This window comes from Protopterus annectens, chromosome 6.part0 (assembly GCF_019279795.1).
Source record: "Protopterus annectens isolate FY-2018-M chromosome 6.part0, PAN1.0, whole genome shotgun sequence".
In the NCBI taxonomy this organism is placed as follows: Eukaryota; Metazoa; Chordata; order Ceratodontiformes; family Protopteridae; genus Protopterus; species Protopterus annectens.
This window is the reverse complement of record NC_056737.1, coordinates 1578397927-1578420259: the sequence shown is the minus strand read 5'-3', so window position 1 is coordinate 1578420259 and position 22333 is coordinate 1578397927. Positions and strand designations below refer to the sequence as shown.

Sequence of the window (22333 nt, the reverse complement as noted above, 5' to 3'; positions counted from 1 at the left end):
CTCTTAAGGCAGAGATCTCTCGTCATATTTTGATAAATCATTGACGGGGGGGGGGGGGCTCTCCTTTTCAGAGTCCTCTCTCTGGCAAATTCAGTATAGTAATGTAAACAGTTGCAGTATTTAGTACTGTTAAAACAACCATCAAAATAACACACAAAATAAACGGCAACACATGATTGGTATAATTAGTAGCAGGAATGTTACACAAATTACTTTTGATTAATATAAATTATGGGAGAAAGGGAGGGAGATGAATGAGAGGAAACTGTAATCTGAATTAAAAAATGAAAATTATAAAGAAAAATTTAGAGCATCGGGAAAGGGGGTTTGCAAAAGAAAACGGGAGTAAAGGATCAGTAGATGGAGGAATTAGAAGCTTTAAGTAAATGGGGAGGAGAGGCAGTAGTTTACTACTATAGTTGGATGCAAATGTAGATGACACAGTGGTAGTGTTGTCACCTCACAGCAAGAGGTTCTCTGGTTCTATTCTTGCCTGGGGTGCCATCTGTGCAGAGTCTGCATGTCCTCCCTGCATTCGTGTGGGTTTCCTCCTGGTGCTCCGGTTTCCTCCCACATTACAAAGACCTGCATCTCAAGCGTTTCTCCCCGGGCTTCTGCTGAAAATTGACTTTGTTCCAAGTCTGACTTTCCCGGTTAAAAAATGTTAAGTAAAGAAATAAAACAATTATAATGAACAGGGAGTGAACTTGTGTCACCAAGCCTGTATTATCAGTAAAAGAAGGATGCATTCCCTTCCCAGGCACTTGTAGGGTCTTGGTGTAAGGTACAGTTTGGGAGCACAGAAGGTCCAATCTGGCTCTGTTAAAATGCCTGATTTACCACAAACTGGAAAACCATCGCAAACCGATCCACTGATCCCTCTGAGGAAGTCCCATTTGGGGTGAAAGTGCAAGTGTGCTCAATTTGGTTTACCTTGGCTTGCTTATTTGGTTGTTAGTGGATCAGTTGAAGTACCTTCTGTTATTGTCATGCAGCTAATTTGTTTTGTAAGCAGTAGTAGGAGAGTACAATAAGGGGGTGGGTGAGCTGTGATGTGGGAACATATGAACATTTATGAAGTAGTCGAGTTAAACAGTAGACCAAGATGTCAGAGTCACTAGAAAGAGACCATAAAAATAAAAGACCCTTTTAGCTTGGCACATGTGGTCATATTTAGTGTAGCTATGGAAGCAAAGGCTTTTCTGGAGGGTCTTGGCAAGGGGCTAAATTGAACTGAATTGGGAGAATGGAAAACCTTAAGTATTCCGGTGTATGCAATAGCCACTGCTACGTGTATGCTCCTGTGCTCCCAGGTCCTGTGACTTGTCTTAATGATTATGTGTGTGTGGAACTTCTTTCTCTGAGCTGGAAAATTGCAGCACACACACATTTATGCAGACCTGCTTCAAAATGAGAATGGGTTTAAATATTTCATAATTTGAAACCAGACATCCTAGAAAGTGTGTGAGCAAGACCTTATTAGTTTACAAGAAAAGAAAATAATAACATGGCTCTTGGTGGTAACTGAGCTTGAAGCAAAGGTGTTGGAGAGCCCTGTTTTTTTTTTCCACAAATAATGCCTAAATCTGAAATATAAATGTTTATGGGTTTATGAATTAAGTTCTCGCAGTAGTTACACTCTGATTTATGTAGATATGCACTTTGTGTTTTGCAGTGTTGCTGACTTTTAATATTCTGACTTGGCAATTCACTCACTGGCCTCAGCCTGCTGTGCATTCTGCACGTTTGGCCTCAATTGTTAGATTGCTTTTTTTATGCACAGTTCTGCTATTTCACTGATTATGGGACAGGTGTGTAATGGATGATGTGGAAGTACTGTATGTACTTCTGATTTGGCCATATGCATATGATTATTAAGCAGCAGAAGTTTAAAAAGCCATGTGTATCTTTAGATTTTTTCATCTCATTTCAACCCTAAAATCATTGCTAACTGCCTTGTACGTAAATTAACTCCAGATGCATCCCATTCTCCCACCTATTTCCTTCCCTTACTATTTGTCCTCCAATTACCTAAGGTAAAGTCAGTTCATTCATTTCCAAAACTCAAATCACTTGTTTCACCAGGCCCTGGTAATTTGTTGGCTCCAATAAAGGCTGTCCGTCCAAATGGGAACAACCGATCAGAAAGCGCCTCCACCAGTAAGCACACGTTATGATTTCCAAACATTTAAGTTTATTCACAAACCAAAATTAAATAAAATAAAAAAAAATGGATTAAACGCTTTCATCTCCCCTCAGGAGACTTCATCAGAATCAACATCCAAAAGGCTTTTCCCTTTTTATACCAACCAAAAATGAATTTATTTGGCCATTCAATTAAATACATCATGTTAACTGAAAGTGCATAATGCATGTAAAAACACCTTCCATTTGCTGGACAAACTAGCACCATTCCATTTGTAATACATAAATAATGCATAAAAGTGCAGGTTGTGGTATACAAGTTCATAGAACGCTTGTAAAAACTTTGTAAAAAAAGTATGAGAATTTATAAAACAATATTATATACCAATATGTAGGTGAAGCTTACTAATAGTAAAACTTTATACTGTTTTTATAGAATGTATCGTATTATTTATTACAGTAATAGTTTTATATATCTTCAATATTGTTGCTATAATAGATGTTAATGCTCCAGCAATAGTTAGTTTTACCATTAGTAAGCTTCAGCATTGCTACATACTGGTATATAATATTGTTGTTTTATAAAATTCTCTTGCTTTTTTACAAAGTTTTTACAAGTGTTTTATGAAGTACCACAATCTGCACTTTTATGCCTTATTTATGTATTATAAATGGAATGGTGCTCTTGTTTGTCCAGCAAATGGAAGTTTTTTTTTATATGCATTATGCACTTTAACAGTTAACATGCAATGTATTTAATTGAATGGCCAATGAAATGAATTTTTGATTGATATAAAAAGGGAAAAGCCTTTTGGATGTTGATTCTGATGGAAGTCTCCTGAGGGGAGATGAAAGCGCTTAATTCATTTATTTTTTATTTTATTTTATTTTGGTTTGTGAATAAACTTAAACGTTTGGAAATCATAACATGTGCTTACTGGTGGAGGTGCTTTGTGATTGGTTGTTCCCTAAAAAGAGGAACATTTGGAGGGACAGTCTTTATTGGAGCCAACAGTTCGTTTTTTGTGTTTGTTGCAAACTTGCATTTGTGGCCGTGGTAATTTCCCAGGTTGTCTCCTTGCAAGTATTAAATACTATGTAGCCCACCCCCCCTACAAAATCTCTCTAACCTCAGTTTCTTCACAGTATATGCTCCTAAAACCTGGAGGACAGCCACAATAGTTCCTCTTCCCAAAAGTGGGCATACACATCACCTTAATAACTATAAGTCTGTGTTAGTCTTAGTAGTATTGTCTGTAAAGCTACTGAATTAATTTTTTGCTGAACAGTTTTTAACAGTGACATCAGGTGACCTTCAAACCTTTAACAGTATGTCTACTGAACCTGATAAATTCCTTTGGCAGGGCCACTGAAGCTTTTGACAAAGATCTGAACACCTGCACTGCCTACCATTCCCACCACAGGTATCCTAGATAAAACTGTCTTGTCTCCTACTTAACCATTACATTGTCTGCTGGACAGCAGATTGGCTTATTGGCATGGATATTAATTATGAAACTTACCTTTCTTTTATAGTTGTATTGGTGATGCAGGTGGTGTTCCTCAAGGCTTTGTCTTGGGGGGGGGGGTCTACTTCAGTAGATGGAACATTCACTTACCCGACTTTCATATAGCCGAGACTAAAAGGCTGACAACTGCAGACCACCGACATCCTGGAACACAGACTTTCCATTCCAGATAAGTAACATTCTTGGCCACCCTGTTGAACTTTACCTCTTACCCCCAAGGTAGTGCAATCTCAGAGTTGGTATATTTAGTTAGGGGTGTGTGGGGGTCAAAGCCCCCCACATGGGTGGGTTTACTTACCTCCAGTTTTGCTTTTTTTTTTTTTTTCAGGATTGCCAAGCGGTTACTTACTTGAAGTGGAAAGTCAGTGTTCCAGGATATCTGTGTTCTACTGTTGGCCTTTTCGTCTCTGCTATATGAAAGTCTGATGAGTGAATTTTTGGTCTGCTGAAGTAGACCCGTCTTAGGCCCCTCCTGTTTGGTATCTAGTTGTCCGAAAAATATCTGAGCTCTATGGCTAAGAAAATGTGTGGATGATTGCAAGTTAGCTGCAGTTAAAACAGCCATGTTCTCCAACAGGGCCTAGATCAGACCAGTGCCTGCTTTAGTCACATGTTTACCCTAAATGTCAGTAATTGCAACATAGTTACCGTTGACAAAGCCCCTACATATACCCAACCGTATTACATTGCTCTTACAGACTTTGTTAGCGCATTGTCTATGTATGTATCTAGATGCCTTGTCTTGAAACCTCTATGTCTATCATGGTTTAGATCCTTTTTTGCACAGCTTGTCTGTTGTGGTGTCTCATCTAGGTCAGGGGAAATTTTTATTCTACTGCTGCTCGCCATTTTTATTTCTGTCATCTAATACAGTGCCGCCTTTGGAATGTACATATCTGAGCAACCTGTTCAACTTGAAAAGCCCCAAAAATTCTTAATTAAAAAGATCCCTGGTTTAAGCCACCTAAACTAATCTGATGTATTGTCATTTCCCTGTACACCATTTCATACAAAACTCTTGAAGCGTGAGGCTTGCTTAGCGCTTTGCAGAATAAAAGTGCCTGCAGTATTCAACCTTATCTGCTTTTTTATGGTACAAAAGGTAAAAAGCACCTGGTTAAAAGACATTTTGATAATCTGATTAACATTTGCTAGAATGATAGGGACACGTCCCTCACCTTTTTGAATGGACTTCCTAGTCCACATGTGAGCTATCCTCAACTATTGGATACGAAATTGCAAATTCATGCCAGGTATTAATGTGAACCATGATCATTCCATAGTCACCTAATCTACCCTTATTGTGGCTAAGCTTCACAATAGCTGTCTGACTGTAAACTTAGTTTCACAGGTTAATAGGTTGTTACTAAGAAACTTCAGGCTGGTGTTCTGTACTCCACATAGTTCTAAATGCTTGATTTGTCATACCCAGTTTTGTATATTTGTCTCTTTGCTGTCTATCTCTCTCTGATATTAGAAAAAGGTACAAGTGCTGATTTGTAGTACCACAGTTGCTGTCTTTGTAATATTGTATTGCCATATCTCGCATGTTAACATTTTGTTTTGGTATCTTTTTTGGGCAGACTGCTAAGTGGCTTTGTAGGCCCTCTCTGAAATGTTTCTGCTGTGAAGTGTAGCCTTTGTTACATATGTATATTTTTCAGATAATCACATTTTGAGCAGTTACATTTAGTCTCTTCATCTTTTTTCCTTCTCTCAGGCTACATCTGAAAATAAGTGTGTGCTAGATTAGCAGCTGTTTCCTTTTGAACATTGTCCCCACCCCCAGTGAGGAAGACTTCAGAAAATCTTGCAGACATTGCATAGTGTCTTTTCCTGAAATTGAAGTTTTTAGGTTGATTTCTGTTTTCTCTTTTTGTTTTCACAGCAAGAAGTGCTGACTCCTGGTGTTGTATACCTGGGCCATATCCCTGTAGGTTTTCAAGAACCACAAATACGTGGTTATTTCAGTCAGTTTGGAACAATTACAAGGCTTCGACTTTCAAGGAGTAAAAAAGTAAGAGAATCTTTGCTGTCTTGGAAATTAGCAACTTAAATTTTTTTTTTTTTTTTTTTAATTATAAGCTTTGTTAAAAAGAAATCTGTCTCTCCTGAATATGAAAACATTGCATACTTCAACAATTTTGATATACTTGTGTTGAATGTGATCATATTTTTTTTCTCAACAGACAGGCCACAGCAAAGGCTATGCCTTTGTGGAATTTGAATGTGATGAAGTTGCCAAAATAGTTGCAGAGACTATGAACAATTACCTATTCAATGAAAGAATTTTAAAGTGTAAGTACTGGAATGTATCCACTGATTCCTATAGTGAAATTAAATGTGTTCTACTTGAGTGCACGTACCAGTGTAGATGCCCTTTAGATCATAAGGATTTGTGGTCCATCTTGTCTGTTCCATCTTGTAACCAGCCAGTGGTGATGCCTCACTTCTAAGCTGAGAATATTGTGATAACGTGTCCTGCTTTGTAGTAGCGTTCCACTGCCGTCAAGTCTGCTATGGTTGCATTAAATATATTTTACAACGCATATTCAAGTGCAGGGAGGAACATGAGTGCATCATTTAGCGTTCCACTGCCGTCAAGTCTGCTATGGTTGCATTAAATATATTTTACAACACATATTCAAGTGCAGGGAGGAACATGAGTGCATCATTTAGCATTGCTGCCTTAGCTTAGTTTTCCAGTTCATGTCTTAGTTGGAGGTACCTTCTGTGAAGAGTCTATATGTCTTTCCTGTATTTGTGTGAGTTATTGTTAGATGCTCTGGTTTCCTTCACAGTGCTCATAGGTGTTTTTGTGTGTGTGCGCACACACTGCAAGCCTAAGTTTCTGCATTCTGCAGCAAGCTGTCTTCCTTTTCAGGACTAATTTGTTGTCTTGTGCTCATTGGTTGCTAGGACACACTTTGATTCCCCCATGACCCTTGATAAGGTTGAAGTGGATATTGGCAAATGAATTAATACAAATCAAAAGCTTCTAGTCATATTTAAACTGGACTTGTACTGGAAAGTTGTTGTTGCTGCTGCTTTTGTCCCATAACTCAACTGCATGATGTAATGTACTTGCTGGATAATAAAGTACTTGATTGCATGACAGGGAGGATTGTACCAGTAACATTCAACCTGCTTTTGCCTTTTTTTGTATGTTACTGGCTGTGCCTTGTGCTAACAGTATTAGTCAGTGATTAGAAAATCTGTTTCTCTAATCTGTTTCTGTCTCATTCCAGCCTGTTCCGGTTGTCCATGCATATTCTGCCCACATAAGAAATGTGCAGTTCTTATTAGTATGTCCAGATACACTGGAAAAGAGCAATATGACGAAAGAACAACAACAATTTTTATTCTATACTTGCTTAAAAAACTGGCCACTCAGAACAAAGCATGTCAAAGATCTTATTTTGTTCACTCTAATAGAATGTCTCCATTTATTAAAACTCTCAAGCGCTTAAAATTGCTCAATTGAAATCTCACAGTAACAGATTTCTTGTCTGCCCCTAATTACAAAAAAAGGAAACTCTTCCTAGGATCATTAATTCACTTAAAATTATTTTTCAAGCAGCTGTCTTGAGGTTTGCTTTCCATGGGGCTTTTAATCCCTACATTTCTACATTGTTTGCATGCTGAAGGACATATATGACTTAAATGTGCTTCTAGACTTGTGAAAGTGACTCTTGCTAGTTTCATTCTAATAATGCACCTCTGGGAGACGTACTGAGGCATAGGTGCACCTGGAATGCTTAGGCATACCTCTTGTAAAGTTGGGCAGATCTTTGTCTCTGTTTTCATAATATTCCTTTTTCCTTTCTGTGATCATTTTTTCAGCACATTTCATTCCATGAGACTTCCCACACAAAGCAATGTACATTAGATGGGGGCAGGCATGTTTAATTATTAAAAGCACCCAAGATAGTTCTTTGCTCGTAATATACAAACATTACGTTGTACTTTGTTCATAGTATTGTAATGATCTTTCTATTCTGTTACCACATTCTTTTTTTTTTTTACCCTGGCATTTAGAAGTTGGTCAGTAACCTGCTGTAGACGCATGATAGCAGCTATGCTTGTTATCACCTCTTTAGAGGAAGCCATAGTGGTGTAACTTTGCACTGAGGGGAATCACTGGCATGTAGTATGTATATATGTTAGCACTGCTAACAAGTTCATCTCTGTGAAGATTTTTAGGAATGTGCAATTGCTAGAAAAAAATTGGTATTTAATAGTACTGACTTGTATGGTATTTGGTTACTTTGTATGCCTGTCACTTGTGTGGAAGTTAACCTTCCCATCCTTTTCCCTATTCCTGATCTTTAGACGTTAACCTTCCTTCTGTGTTGATTCATCTTTTGAAGACTACAACCATATTTCCTTAGATGATTTCCAGTACTTCTGCACATGTGCTTCCAGTACTTCTGCACATGTGCATGTAGTTTTCTGACTCTCTAGGCAGACATCATGGGGTATAGATTTTAAGTGCCTCTCATGTCAGGAGGGGTATGAAAGTCGGTGGTGGGAAGGATCATCGCTTATGCATGTTAATTGCATGGGTTGAGAGGGTGGCGTAATGGTTAAGATGTTTGCCTTACAAACACAAGGTACAAGGTTTGAATCTCACAGGGGATAATTGGCAAGGCTTAAAATGGCTCATAAGGGCAGTCAGCCTAGTACTAACCTATGAACCAAAATACCCATTGATGTAATCCATGAAGTTTGCAGCTATGACATTCTGGTACTATAAAGAAAACTAAAAGTTTTAGATAAAAACAAATGCCAGTCTCAGAAGGTGTGTAAAATCTGGCATTTGTTTGTTTCAACCTAGTTTACTGAAATATGTTAACACTGGTTCAACGTAGGCCAATTTGGCTTGACCCAGGCATAGAGCACTAAACGGTAATATAAGTGACTGTAATGTGAAGGTGCAGAAAGGCTGGAACATGTTTTATATTGTAATCAGCAGCTGTCACACATTGAGGTAAGCGAAAAGCTGGAACATGTTTTATATTGTAATCAGCAACTGTCGCACATTGAGGTAAGCAGTAAAATACAATGCGATATAATGTAGATAACAGTATGCAAAATTCAGTGAAGTATAATGTATGTACAGTACAGTGCATTTGAAGGATCCCAGCGAAGGTGAGTACAGTGCATGCAATGATTCTGGCGAAGGTAGTAATTAATCATTGAAGTGAAAGGAAGCTCTAGATAGAAAAGTTAGGTATTTTACAGGAGGAGGAGGAGTCGTTTATTGCAAATGTGTATTATATTTTGTATAATATGGTAGGCAGGGTAAGGGGTTAGAGGAGGTTTGTTGAACTGAAAGACACAGGGTAAGGGGTTAGAGGAGGTTTGTTGAACTGAAAGACAAGTTAGACTGTTGAAGGAGTAGAAGTAAAAAGTGTACTGTAGGTGATTAAAATATGTTGAATAGAGTGGTAAGACGGGGGTCTAGGAAGTGAGAATATAAGAGAAGTGTAGGTAAGTCTCATATTGGTGAGGGAGTGCTTGATTAGATTTTGGGCCTTTGTTTAGTGTCCAGGTGGCCTCATATCTTTTGTTTGTGTCCCATTGACTCCATATCCAATGGAAGTTGCATACTTTGTCTTGCAATTATAGTCCTGTAAAAATCGCATTTGGTCATGTCGTAATATACAGAGGTAAATGCATGTTTTGGGTCAGTCGGTAGAGCACATTGCTCCTGGGATTCACCCAACATCATTGTGTAGAGCCCTTGGTCAAGTGTTGTGAAAGTAGGAATTCTTCCATACTAGCCTAATTGTTGCCATTTTTAAAAATGTATATATTGCATTGCTTTTGATTTACTTTGATTAGAATGTTGTGTCCCTACTGTGCTAGTGTTTGGATGCCTTGGAGAAGGGGAGTGGGGTTATTCAGAATACAAGATACAAAATGATAATGGATCACCAGAAGGTGCTTACTCTGCATGGCGCATTTAGCAGTATCCAAGGTTTCTTTCAGTGTCTGTTGAAAAAGGTTCTGAAAATACCACAAGTTGTGCAAAATTTAAAGCTGTAACAAAAAAAAGTCTGGAGAGTGGGATAGACTTTATTCAAAAAAGCCCCATAGTTCTTGTTGAAATTTTACAGAGACAAAAAAAAATTGAAATAGTCTGTCTACATTTTACAACATTCATGGATTTGTCACCAAAGTCATCCTTGTGATGTTTTGCAACCATGTCATAATCCTGTACACAAGATCTGGTTAAACAACTTTGTTACACTGCATGCAACTTTGTTAAATGATACATTGCATGTTCAATGCCCTGTTTGTTATGACATACTTGTAATACTGATCAAATGTCTGACATTACATAGTGAAACATTTGGAGTGTTTCATTGTAATTACATCTTTTAACAGCTTGAGATCACTTATGCTTGTTTTAGTGACACTGTGGCCGCTTCAGCCTTGCTTCTTTGGTAACACCCTACCATTTGTATTAGTAATAATTTTACAGAGTGTAATTGAGTACGGTTTGTAAGAGCCTTAGAGTAGCTGACTGGTGGCAGCGTGATTACTTCAGAGTCTTGAGCAGAAAGGGATACATCTAGTAAATCTGTGCCAGCTTTTCCCATGTGTGCATATGTGTGTGCATCTGCTACTTGGAACAGGGATGCAGAGCTCCAAAGTGGTTAGTGTGGAGTTTTGTGTTGGCCTGGAGAGAGGAGGAGAATCCAGCTCCGGGTCTGGAGCGTGTTCTTTAGGAAAATTGTGCTTGGTGCGGGGAACTGCATTTGAAAATACTGTATGAATCCATCTTTGCTGTTAGTGACCTTCCATCACCAGAGCTGTGGTAAAGATAGTGTCCTTGATCGCTGACTAAGGTGCACTGTCTGTCTTTAAATAAAACTAAGTTATACTCTCTTAGCAAGTACATTGAAATATTTGGGTATAAGGAAAGCTGCTATCTCTTATTTACTTCCAGTAATTTCAAACTTTATTTTATTTATTTATTTTTTTTGCTGTGCTGCTTACCCTTATCTTTTAATTTTTCCTCCACAAACAATGTCCAGATCTCTCAAGAGAATGTACAGCTGCAGACTTCTCAACTCGTACTGAACATTTATTTGCTAAAGAAATTTTTCCCATTGCATTCGCAGTGTTTGTAATCTGCATACACATATGCAAAAGTAAAAGAAAACTTCTCAACTCTACATATAATCAGTGAACTCTTACACCTTATCCCCCACCGCAACAGCCCAAGATTGCAGCATATTAACTTGCACATGCTTTTGTCCAATTTTTCTTCTGTTTTTTACATTATAATGCCTATATTTCTTTAAACTAAAAAGTACTTTGTTATATTTAAGTATCTTTATCATAAACAGCAATGACTGAAAACACTCACCCTCTCCTTAGATGCTCCTGACTACATACTACTATATAACATGCAATTTATATCATGAGATGTTTTTTGCAAATACTATTAAGAACAAAAATTTTTACTTAGTCTGTTACTTTTTCCTTAATGTCCTAAACATTAATGACATATGGTATGTGCTTTTCAGTCCACCTACCAATTTAACAAAGTCAACAAATGTCTGATCTTTCTCAACTACGTTTTCTTGTAAAGCCATATTTCACAGATGATTGATACTGTATAATCTCACTTATTTACCAGTTTGTGTTGCCGGTCTATTTCCTATTCATCCCCATTTCCCAGCACCAGACTCTGATTCAAGTCCAAGGTACTCCTATTCTTCTTGTCAATTCGTGTGCTTTTTTCTTTCTCTCAAGCAGAAGAAGGTACACAAGCAGAGAATCAAACCAAAATTGAGTTGTGAAGCAACAATACCATCTGCTGCGCCATTGTGCCACCTTGTATTATTTTCCCTTATCACCTTTACATATTAAGCCCGAGGTACCAATTTTCCAATTTAAAATTTCAAACTGATATCAATTTCCCACCTCCTAAGTTAAATACCAGATCGATTTGTTCAGGTCTTCTACTAACTAATAAAAAAACCCACCCATGTTTACTGTTAAATTCTTTTTTTTTTCTGGGATAAATTAGATTCTATTCTCATCTGCCTGGTGTACAGCGAATAGTTCATTTTCCACAAGCACTCCGCTGTCTCCAGTTTTTAATGCTTTGCCCTTCTGCCACAGTTTTGTCAGGATCACCTCTTTCTAGTGGTATTGCATCTCTGCTAATACATGCCTTGGCTGTTTTTTTCATAGCCAGACTTAGACATACACTAGATGTGTCCTTTCAGTTAACAACTCCTGCTGTGGAATATCAGTCCAGTTGCTTATTTGTGTATTGATAAAGTGTAATAAAGCATGTTCCTTCTAGTTTCTCTGGTACAGCAAGAAATCGCACATTTTCTCTGTGTTCTGTCCTCTAACACTACCATTTTTTTTAATGGCTATTTTTGAGAAGTCTCCTGCTCGGCCAGCCTTCTCTTTGTTTCTACCTCAAATTTTTGATTTAGGATAAGTTCATCCGAATAGCTGCTTAAAGCTTCTTCCTTTTTTTTGTAGGCTTTTGTTATTTGAATTTGATGTATTCCTTTTGTGTTACATTATATAAATTTTAATCATCTGTGAATACATTTAATTTATATTTTTTGCTGAGTTACTGGAAGCCATCTCTTGTACCAAAGCTGGAAATGCTGAACAGCTGCAGGATTCTTCAAGTCAGTGTTTTCTCTTCACCTTCTCTAGTTGATTTTCTTTCAAGCTGTCTAAGTTTCTTTGTTGGCATCTAGGCAGGGTACTTTTTTTTTTTTTTTTTATCATTTGTTGACCAGGAGAGTCTGACTAGGTTCCACAGAGCCTGTTTTCAGCGGAGGCCCGGGGAGAAATGCTCCAGATGCATGTCTTTGGAATTACTAGCCCTTTATCTCTTTTTCATTTTTCACACTGGGATTGCTGAAGTGAAACTGTGTGCCGCCATTTTGAAAGTCCTAAAAATTTACTTTGAGACCTTTATCCAAGGCTTCCAATACTAGGTCACAAAAACTTAAAATATTGCTTAAGCAAGAGCTTCTCTCCATGTAACCATATTGATATAGATCAAAACTGGTATGAAGATGTTCAACAAAAAAAAATCAACACTAATACAGGTCAGACTTATAGGATGATAGTTGTTAATCACAGTAGATAACCCTCCTTTGAAGATTGGTAGTACCGCCAAAGCTTCTTTCAACTGAGGTGGAGCACAACCACAGCTTAGATTTGTGAAATACTGCAAGCAGTTTTCAATAAGAAAAAAAAACAGGCAGTCAGGTCCTGCAGCAATAGAAGGCTAATACAAGCTTAGATGTTTTCTTTGCACATTCTCCAACTGTAAAGTAGTCCTCTAAAGTTTCATCAGAACCAGTAAAAGGCTTAATATTTGTAAATTTGTATGCAAACAATTTAGTCAGTAATGTCTTTTCTGTAAGTAAAACCCAGTGATGCTCTAACACAATGTCCAACATACTGTCCTTTCTTTAATGTCTTTAGTGGGGGAGAGGCTTTCTTGTTTATAACTGCGTTCTGTACCAGTTTAAAGTCATGATCCGATGTCAGTTTTCAGTCATTCCTCAACAGTTGGGTGTGGATCCAACTCTGCTGTTATTTAAGCTTGTGGCCACCAAAGAACTCTCAAGTTCCTCGCTTTATACATAATACACCAACCCCTAACATACCTCAGATCTTGTTTGCTGCTTTTTCACTTGGACTTCGTTGCCTTGAACTCTTGAGCAGCTTCAGTGTAGAAATAGGTTTATATCCACTTTTTATCTTTTTTCTATACGATTTAAATTTTTCTATTATCAATCCTCCCTTATACACTGTTCTGGTGTAATCTTCTAACCATAGTTGGTATTTTCTTTTTATCGATTTTTATGTTAAAATGTCTGAAAATAGTCCTCCTGGGTTTAAGTAGTGCCAAAATTGCAGGCACAAGTTGCCTTTGTCTGGACGCAACTTGTGTGTATATTGTGTGGGATCAGATCATCCTCATATTGTGTTCGAGGATCATCTTCAGATTGACTGTTCCAGTTGCAAGGCCTTCAGTGCACGAGTTTTAGCGGACAGGAAAAATCAATTTAATCTTAAAAGGATTGCTAACCACATCCTTTACAGAGACACTTGCTGGGGCTCAACCCCCCCAGATCCAAATCTGAAGAGCCATCGTCTAAACCTTCAAGGCCTTAGGGATCCTTGACTCCCTCATCGGATCGTATCACTGAATCACCAAGGAAAAAACATAAGTTGGATCCGAAGACTGCTCCTCTTCAGATTCTAGCTCTTAAGTTCCAAAGCCTTTACCCAGAACCAGGTATTCATCATCTATTGACCTGATACCCTCCAGAGTACCACCACCATTTCTTGAATCCATCCGGTACACTAGCTTCCTCCTGTTCTTCCAGACGTCTAACCAAGGCTGACGTGGACAGGATGATGAGGAAATTCCTCTTGGCACCAGTTCAGATGGGTGTTCTCCTGGCTCTTACCTTTCCAGGTCAGGAAGACCTAGTTTGTACTACTCCACCAATTTCGGCTCCTACTCCCATCCAAACTATTGTTTTTCAGTCCTTGAATCAGAGTCTCCCAGGACCATCTGGGTCTGATCCAAAGATATCCGTATCTTCGGCTCAGAGATGCTCTCTGAATACACTGGCTTCAACGGTTTTTGAGCCGAAGCGCCCCTGTTGGATCCAAGGCATTAGAGAAGACTCTGAAGTTTCAGAGGCATCTCTTCCCCGTGGACCCTCTGCACTGGACAGCTCGGCTCCAGCCTCCACCTCTGGTGGACTGTCTTTGGGGGGAGGGGGTTAATGGAGTGGAAGCGTGGCTTCTCGACTCTCTGGCTTCCTTCTCCCCCAGAGTGCTCTGCCTTTGAGGGAGTGGAGAGAGTGTTCTCTGCTTTCACAGGATGGATGGTTCTTACCCCATTGAGTCTACCCTTTGGATCCCGTGTGTCTCTGCACTTGAGTGCCATCATTCTACACCACAGCAACAGTCAGCCCAAAGTCTCCTGGTTACCCAGCAGGGTTTTACAATCTCTTCTAACCCTTCTCCGGAGGCCCCCCCCCCCCCACCGAGGAAATCCCTAGGAAGAGGAAGTGCAAGAAGAGGTACTTAAGACTCCTCTCAGGAGTCAGTCACAGAAGATGCTGATTACGATGAAGGGGATGGGCCCGAGAGATCACCACCTGAAGATGTCTCTTTGAGAGATCCTTGAGATCTTTAAGCAGAGAGGTGGTTGGTCTAGCGATGACCCTTCTCCAGAGGAATCTGTATTCCTGGAGTTCTTTGCGGCTGTCCCGTGTACCTCCTGGGTAGTTCTGCCCACCAATGAGCTCATTGACTTGATCTGTAAGCATTTGTTGAAGGAGCCTGACACAGTTGAGCTCATTGACTTGATCTGTAAGCGTTTGTGGAAGGAGCCTGACACAGTTGAGCCAGTGTCCAAAAGACCTGATCAGATTCTGGCACCACCTTTAGGAAGGGGGTTTTTGAGCAAGGGAATACTTGTAGATGCTATGGGTGTGGCTGCAGCCACCAAGAAGGAACTTGCTGAGCAGAATTCCTCTATCCATCCTCCTAACAGGGAGTCAGGATGTTGGACAGATTTGGGAAGCATGTGTATGCTTCAGACATTTTTGCCCTCATGTTGCTGAACTGCCTAGTACACTTTACGAGACTACAAAGGGACTTTATTAATGAACTATCAAAATCCCCTTCTTGGGCTGCTACTGCTGAGAGTCAGCATTCTGTGGCCTCACATTTGCCAACCCAGCAATCTATTCCTAATTCATCCACGAAGCTTATTTCACATGCCGCTGAAGATACCTCAAGGGCGGCAGGTTCAGGCATTTCCATCATGAGGTGCGGCTGGATGCACTTGTGTGATTTGCAGAGGCCTTCTAGTCCACATTCATCAATGCACCCTTTGGCACTTCGTTGCTTGGCCCTAAGGAAAAGGATGCACTCTCCAGGAGTGAAGAAGATGGAAAGGCCCTCTCTGCAGTGGGAGTATTCTTTTGACCCCTCAAAGGGCCTTCTCTTCTTCAGGAACCAATGAGGTGGAAGAAAAATTTGGTTCAAGTCGTCCTAGGGTCCTTTCCAAGGTCCACATGAAGATTAGTTCACCCAGAGGTGCGGGGGGGGGGTACTCATGGAAGATGCCACTCACCCAGCAGAGGAGGCCCACAGAACCAAGGGTCTAGGGATTCTTTCTCCGATCGACTCTGCCAGCATTCCTGAAAGGAAGCCCGATTGTAACCCTCTGGAGGCAGTCCAGGGTCATTTGTCCCTGCACCAGACAGCCTGGCTAGACATTATAGTTCCCTTTTTCCTTCCACCTCCATCAGTATGCAAATTTCCTGATGTTCCACCCATTCAGAGGAAAGCAGCAACACTAGAAATACAATAGCTGCTAGAAAGAGTCATCCAAGAGAGCCCACCAGATCAGGTAGACTCCGTAACTTGCTCAAGATTCTTTGTAGTGCCAAAGAAAATGGGGGGTACCGGAGACTGATTTTGGATCTCAGCAATTTGAATAAATCAGTTTGGCATACAAAGTTTTGGATGGTCACTCTTTAACATGAGAATTCTTCAGTGGAGTGTGGCAGTAGGTGATCTCATTCAACTGATTTCTGATAGCAATGCATGTTCTGAGGAAATCCTATATGATAGCAGACAAATTGAGCAGATCCATTGTACTACCTCATGAGTGGCCTCTCAACATGGAAGGGCAGAGATGATTTGTCACCAGTGGGGCCAGCCTTGATGTGACGTATTTGCATCTCCCCTAAACAAGTGCAGCAGCTTCTATGCTCTAGTCCCCCCACCCCATTGGGTGATGCTTTACTACACAATTGGCCTCCTGGTCTTCTCTATACCTATCCCCCAACACCCTTAATCTGTGAATTTCTGCAGAAAGCTTTTCAATTGAAGAGCTGGGTCATTCTCTCCTTGCATCTTACTGACCTCAACATATTTGGTTCCCCTTTCTTTGGCTTCATCTAATTTACCCATCTTGGATTCTGGACATTTTTTCTTACCTGACAGGCATGTTCATCTAGACATTGCAAACCTAAAGCGGACAGCTTGGTTTCTTCATTTCCTTTAATAGCCAGACAATACATGCTCTCTTCTCCTGTCCGTCGTAGACAGACGTAAATGGAAAAGGTTTGTCTTTTGTACATTTCAGAAAAATATTGACCTTTTGTTCAGCCTCTGTACAAACTGTCCTTGAGGTTTTGGCTACAATTTTCCATGAAAGGGCTAGCTCCTCAACCATTAGAGTTCAGTTAGCAGCCATCTCTAAATTTCATATTGGATTTGAGAACTCCACTTTTGACTTCATCTAAACTTTGTAAGGCCTTCTTGAGAGAGACCCTTGAGACCTCCTTATAAAGAGCCATCCCCTCCATGGGGCTTAAATGTGGTGCTGCAGGCCTTGATTCATTCCCCATTTGAACCAGCAGCAAAATGTGATCTCAAGTTTCTGACCTGGAAGACTGTCTTTCTGGTGTCTATCACCTCTGCTAGAAGAATTTCAGAAATGTAAGCATAGTCTTCTAAATCTCCCTACTTGATTTTTCATAGGGATATAGTAACATTACAAAACAATCCTCCTTTCCTTCCTTCCTTCCTAAGGTGGTGTCAGAAGTTAACATCAACCAGTCCATTAATCTGCTGTTTTCTTCCCTAAATTTGCAAACCAAGGTGAATATATGTTGCATTTATTGGATGTGCACAATTACATTTTTAGTTACATAGAACAAAAGAAATTAGAAATATGGATCAATTATCTGTCTCCTTTGCAGATTCTAAATTGGGTAAATCAGTTTTAAAGGTAACTTTAGCCAGATGGTGTGTGGATATCATTTGTCGAAGTTGGGTCTGCTCTTATCAAAACTGATAAGAGCCCAGTCATCTAGGTCCATGGCTACTACAGTGTTTGTCCAGGGTCTCCATGGATGGCACATGTGCGGCTGTAACCTTGGCCAATCCTCATACCTGTATTACTCATTACAAACTGAATATGGTCTCGAGGGAAAGAGCAGCCTTTGGCTCAGCTTTGCTCGGGAAAATATCCTTTCTTAGAGTCCACCCAGGATTTTAGGTAGCTTGGACTCTGTCCCAACTGTTGAGAAATGAATGAAGATTGACAACATCAGATAAAGAAGTCATGTACTCACCATAACATTCTATCTGTGTTGTCCATTTTCATTCTTCGTCAACTCGACCAACCACTAACCGTTTTCACAGTTGATTTCTGGACGAACGAACGAGAGCTTTATATGGACATAACTGTCATTCATGTTGAGCACCAGATATGCTCCTCCTGTCAGAAATATTATATTAATACCTCTTACTTTGTCAACTAGCAAACAAGATGTGAGGCATGTTAGGGGTTGGTGCATTATGGGTAAGGGAGAGGAGCTTGGGAGTTTTTTTGGTGGCCATGTGCTAAAATAATAGTATGTTCCAAACCCAACTGTTTAGGAAGAATGAAAATGGATAACGCATAGAATGTTATGGTGAGTACATATCACCTTTTTTTGTGTATCATAATAGTTTCCTAAACTTTTGTCTGGCTAACTAATTCTTAATTTTGCTGTAGTCACTTGGAGATCTTTATACTTTTTCTGAGAATGGTGTTAATTCAGTCCTTCCTTTTTAAGTTTAGTAGCCCCCTAAAGACTGTTCTTACCATGGAAGTGTTTAATAGTTGGAAGACATCTTTCTACTAACTGATTCATGTAGTCGTAGAGGAACTCCCAGCATTTGGTGATTTTATATATGTATTAGCCCTATAAAATGATTTCCTGCAATGGTCAACTGAGTTGGTCTTGCAACGGTCAACTGAGTTGGTCTCATGTTTAGTTTCCTGACAGTTCACTTCGGGTAGTTTATCTGAACCGTCTAATTCTGACGGTAGACTGCTGTCTCAAGTGGTTACTCATTCCTTGGCAAGAATTATAGCTAGTATTTTGTCTTCTTTAGTAGGTTTACTAATTATCTGTTGGTAACCTGGACGCAAGTTTTCCTGAATTAATTGACCTACCTTACTGGGGTCTACTAATAACAGGCGGTCAACATTTGGGATATTTAGGTCACATGCTTTAATGGCATACTTGGCCTTTAGAAAGTACTGATATACCTATCTAGAGTATTTAAACTGATTTTAATACCAATCATTTCATGGACATCACTGCTGAAGATAGCACCTGATAACAGGCTACTGTTTATATAAATTGAACCCCCTCCCTTTTTCCATATTTCCCATAGTTATAGTAACCAGTGTATCCACTAAAAGCAAAAGGTTAAGATCATGATACCAGGTTTCTGTAAAAACCATGTCCTATTCCATTCCTAAAATGACTGATTCAAAAGCAGAAGTGTTAAGACATCTAGCATTACCCATAAAATATTTCACTCCTCCTTTGCTAGTGATTCTTTGACATTGTCTTCCTTCTTTCTAAAAAAGATTGTACCACTGCAGACAACTTAAGACAGATTTTTTTAAATGTTGTTGGTCTCTAACAAAGTATTTACCCTTTACTTCTATTTCTTCCCAGAACAAAATACTTGTCTATGCAGAGTGAAAAAGAGTTGCCTAGTTATGTTTGCAGATTGTCTTGTTGCAGGTAACATTTTACCATTATAATGTGAGACAGGCCGAACATCATACAGTAGGATTTAAAACTTTTAACTGTACCCAGTTCAGTTGTCAGACTTACAAAAAAATTATAGTTCATCCTGCCTACATTAAACTATATTATAACTTGTATTCCTTCTTGATAAGTTCTCTAACCACTCTAATACCTTCCGTTCCAGCTTTGCCTAAGGAAGTAACATTTAATATAATCACTTTTAATTCTTGGCATCAGATTCTTTTACTCTTATTAAAATGAATCACCATTTATTAAAATCTGTTTTCCCTTCTGTTCAACATTAAGCCTCATTGCCTCTGTGAAACCCTTACATAGTTGGCTTTCATCCAAAGCTGTTTTGTCAGCATTAGAATATTCATGAGCCATTTTATCATGATTACTACCTCCCAAGGCTCACCTCCTTTTGTCAGTTTATTTGCTTTCATAGTCTTTCTCTTCTAACCTTTCATCTTTGTACTATGCTTCTTTAATTTATGGATGATAGGTTATGCAGTCTTAGTAAATGAGAATGGTGGGGATATGCTAATTAAGTGTGATTACACTGAGTTATAGAAGCTTCTGGCACTGATAAAATAACAGCAATCCCTAGTTGGCTAACAGGAGAAATAGTGTCCCATATGGCCCTAAAACTTCATCTGGAGTACCACATTAACGTCATTGGTAGAACTGACAGCTGTTTTCATTCTTTCTAAACTGAGAGTTACCTAAAGCTTTGTTTTCTGTCTGAATTTTTGTGTTTTAAGAACTTAACCATGTAGATGTATGGTCACACGGTGGTTTATTTGCTGCTTCAACAACTTCTTTATCTGAAACTGTTTGCCCTTTCCATAGTCTTTGTATTTATTACAAATTACTTTTTGAGTATTGCATACATCTACATTCATTCCACAGGTCATACATTTAATGCATTGTCTTAAGAATCCTCATGTAACCAAGTTGTTTATACAAACATTATCCATTTCTTCCATTTTGAAGTAGTAAGTTTTGTCTACCTCAACTCCCCAGGCAACACACTGAACATGCAAAGACATGTTTTTGCACCTTGGCATATTTGTGTCATTACAGTACCCCCCCTTCCCTTAAGTAAAGTGCAACTGTGCTGCTTAGCTGAAACACTCTTAAGAAGATTATAGTAAATGGGTAGAAAGAAATCACTAAAACTTCAGACTGCTAGATGATGGCTCTACGTTTTTCTTTTCAATACAGCAAAACATGATTTGAAAGTTAAAATTTGTACTTCAGGAAGTACGTGTACTGGTGATGGCCAAAGGGACATCTCTCCTATCACCTTATCAAATGACATTGTGAATCTGAATACCTCACAGACACACTTAGGACATTGCACATTCAATCCCAGAAAATTGCAACTTTAGCTATTTCAAGGAGTTAAATGTGATCCTTGTGAGGTTCCATTGGCTGTACCCTATATCATTTCCATAAGTCTTCAGTTCCTCAGAAAGGAAGTCTTCAGGAGATTAGAATGTTAGGCCTCTTCAAATAAGCCCTTTACTATTCAGTGCCAATATTTTCTGCATCATTAAATGCTCTGGCAGCAGACCTGTATAATGTCAATTTCTTCTTTATCTGGCTTGCCCCTTAGAGGTTCATTTTGAGAGGGCGTGCATTTTCCAAGGTAGGAGAATATTGTTCAGGACAAATAGATTGTCAGGCTGCTTTACAAAAATAGTCTCCTAGTTCTTTTGATAAATCCTGCTCATGGCCAGCCTTAGTCATAGGCGAACTAGGCAACCGCCTAGGGCGCCGTACAGGCCGACCTCATAAAGGGTGCAATTGTAATGTACAGTTGTTTTCTGCTTTCTCCACTTCCCTGCCTGTTCTGTAGCATTTGTGCCCTTCCCCCACTTCTGTAATCTAAAACATGACCTCAACAGCACATTGCACGGCCCCCTACTGTATTCTTCCATTCCCTCCCTCCTGCATCTGTGATCAGTCAGTAGCTAACTGGCTACTATTCTTGAGCTTTATTTAAAGCATCCAATCAGTGATGCTTTCGTAGCACTGACGTCCCTGTCTGCTGAGAGTGATGGGGAAAATATGTAGTATTGTGTCCATCACGGAGTTGCTTGGTCTTGTCCGGCTGTTGACTAATGCTGATAAGCATTGAAGTGGGACCCAGAATGAAATTTTAGGTATTCTGGTGGAGGTGGGGGGGTCTTGTCTTTATCTTTGTTTACTGGAAACAGTCTGTCTTGGCGCAGTGATTTTTTTCTTTTATACGTATTGACACGAAAAATCAAATTGGAGAAGAGGCATTTGCAAAGCCTATGTAGTGGCGCAGGCACCCATAAGCATGTTTATAATTGCTGATCGTTTCTTGGATGAGCACTAGGTCTTAAACCTTTCTGTTTTTGAGTTGGTCTTACTAGTGTTGTGGAATCGGTACAAGGCTTTTGAGCTGTATGAGCTCCGGAATCTTCGGCTGGTATCAGTTGGGGAGGGCACTTCCTTTTACACCCTTTGTTTCTTCTGTGCTTTTAACTTGACTAACAGTTTGTTTCAGACCCATCGTCTGTTTTTCACGTGCACATGATTGCAGGTACGGTAGAAGAAGTAAAGTGAGAAATCGGACAGTCTTAAGAGTGGTGCAAGTAACTTTTGCCCCCCCCCCCCCAGTTCACTATAGATATATGGAGATATATATATATATATATATATATATATATACACATACACACCACAACAAAGATGTATGTATGTTTGTCTGTGTACATGTATGTACATACTTGTATTGTAGTACATGTATTTCACGGGTTGTATTGATCAGATGTTATGCTTTTTTCAATGAGATCTACTTAGTAGGCCCAAAATGTCTGAAATGTAATGAAGTCCAGATGAGTTGTTATGTATGTGACAGTAAGTAAAGTACAATAATCTAAATACATTTTCCTTTCCCAGGCTTTAATGTCTGATTCTAATCTAACAGCATTGGTAGCAATTATCAGAGCACTTACAATTATGTAAAAATAAAATGACAACATAAGT

The 22333-nt window shown here is 39.3% G+C and overlaps 1 protein-coding gene across 1 annotated transcript in view; it reads left to right on the top strand.

Moving 5' to 3' along the window:
- The window catches only part of NIFK (nucleolar protein interacting with the FHA domain of MKI67), a 390374-nt gene that overhangs the window by 45325 nt on the left and 322716 nt on the right, over positions 1-22333 (top strand). Inside the window, exons 2-3 of the mRNA XM_044073689.1 lie at positions 5563-5691; positions 5864-5972. Coding sequence (XP_043929624.1) covers positions 5563-5691; positions 5864-5972 — 238 coding nt within the window. The remainder of the gene's footprint in view (positions 1-5562; positions 5692-5863; positions 5973-22333) is intronic.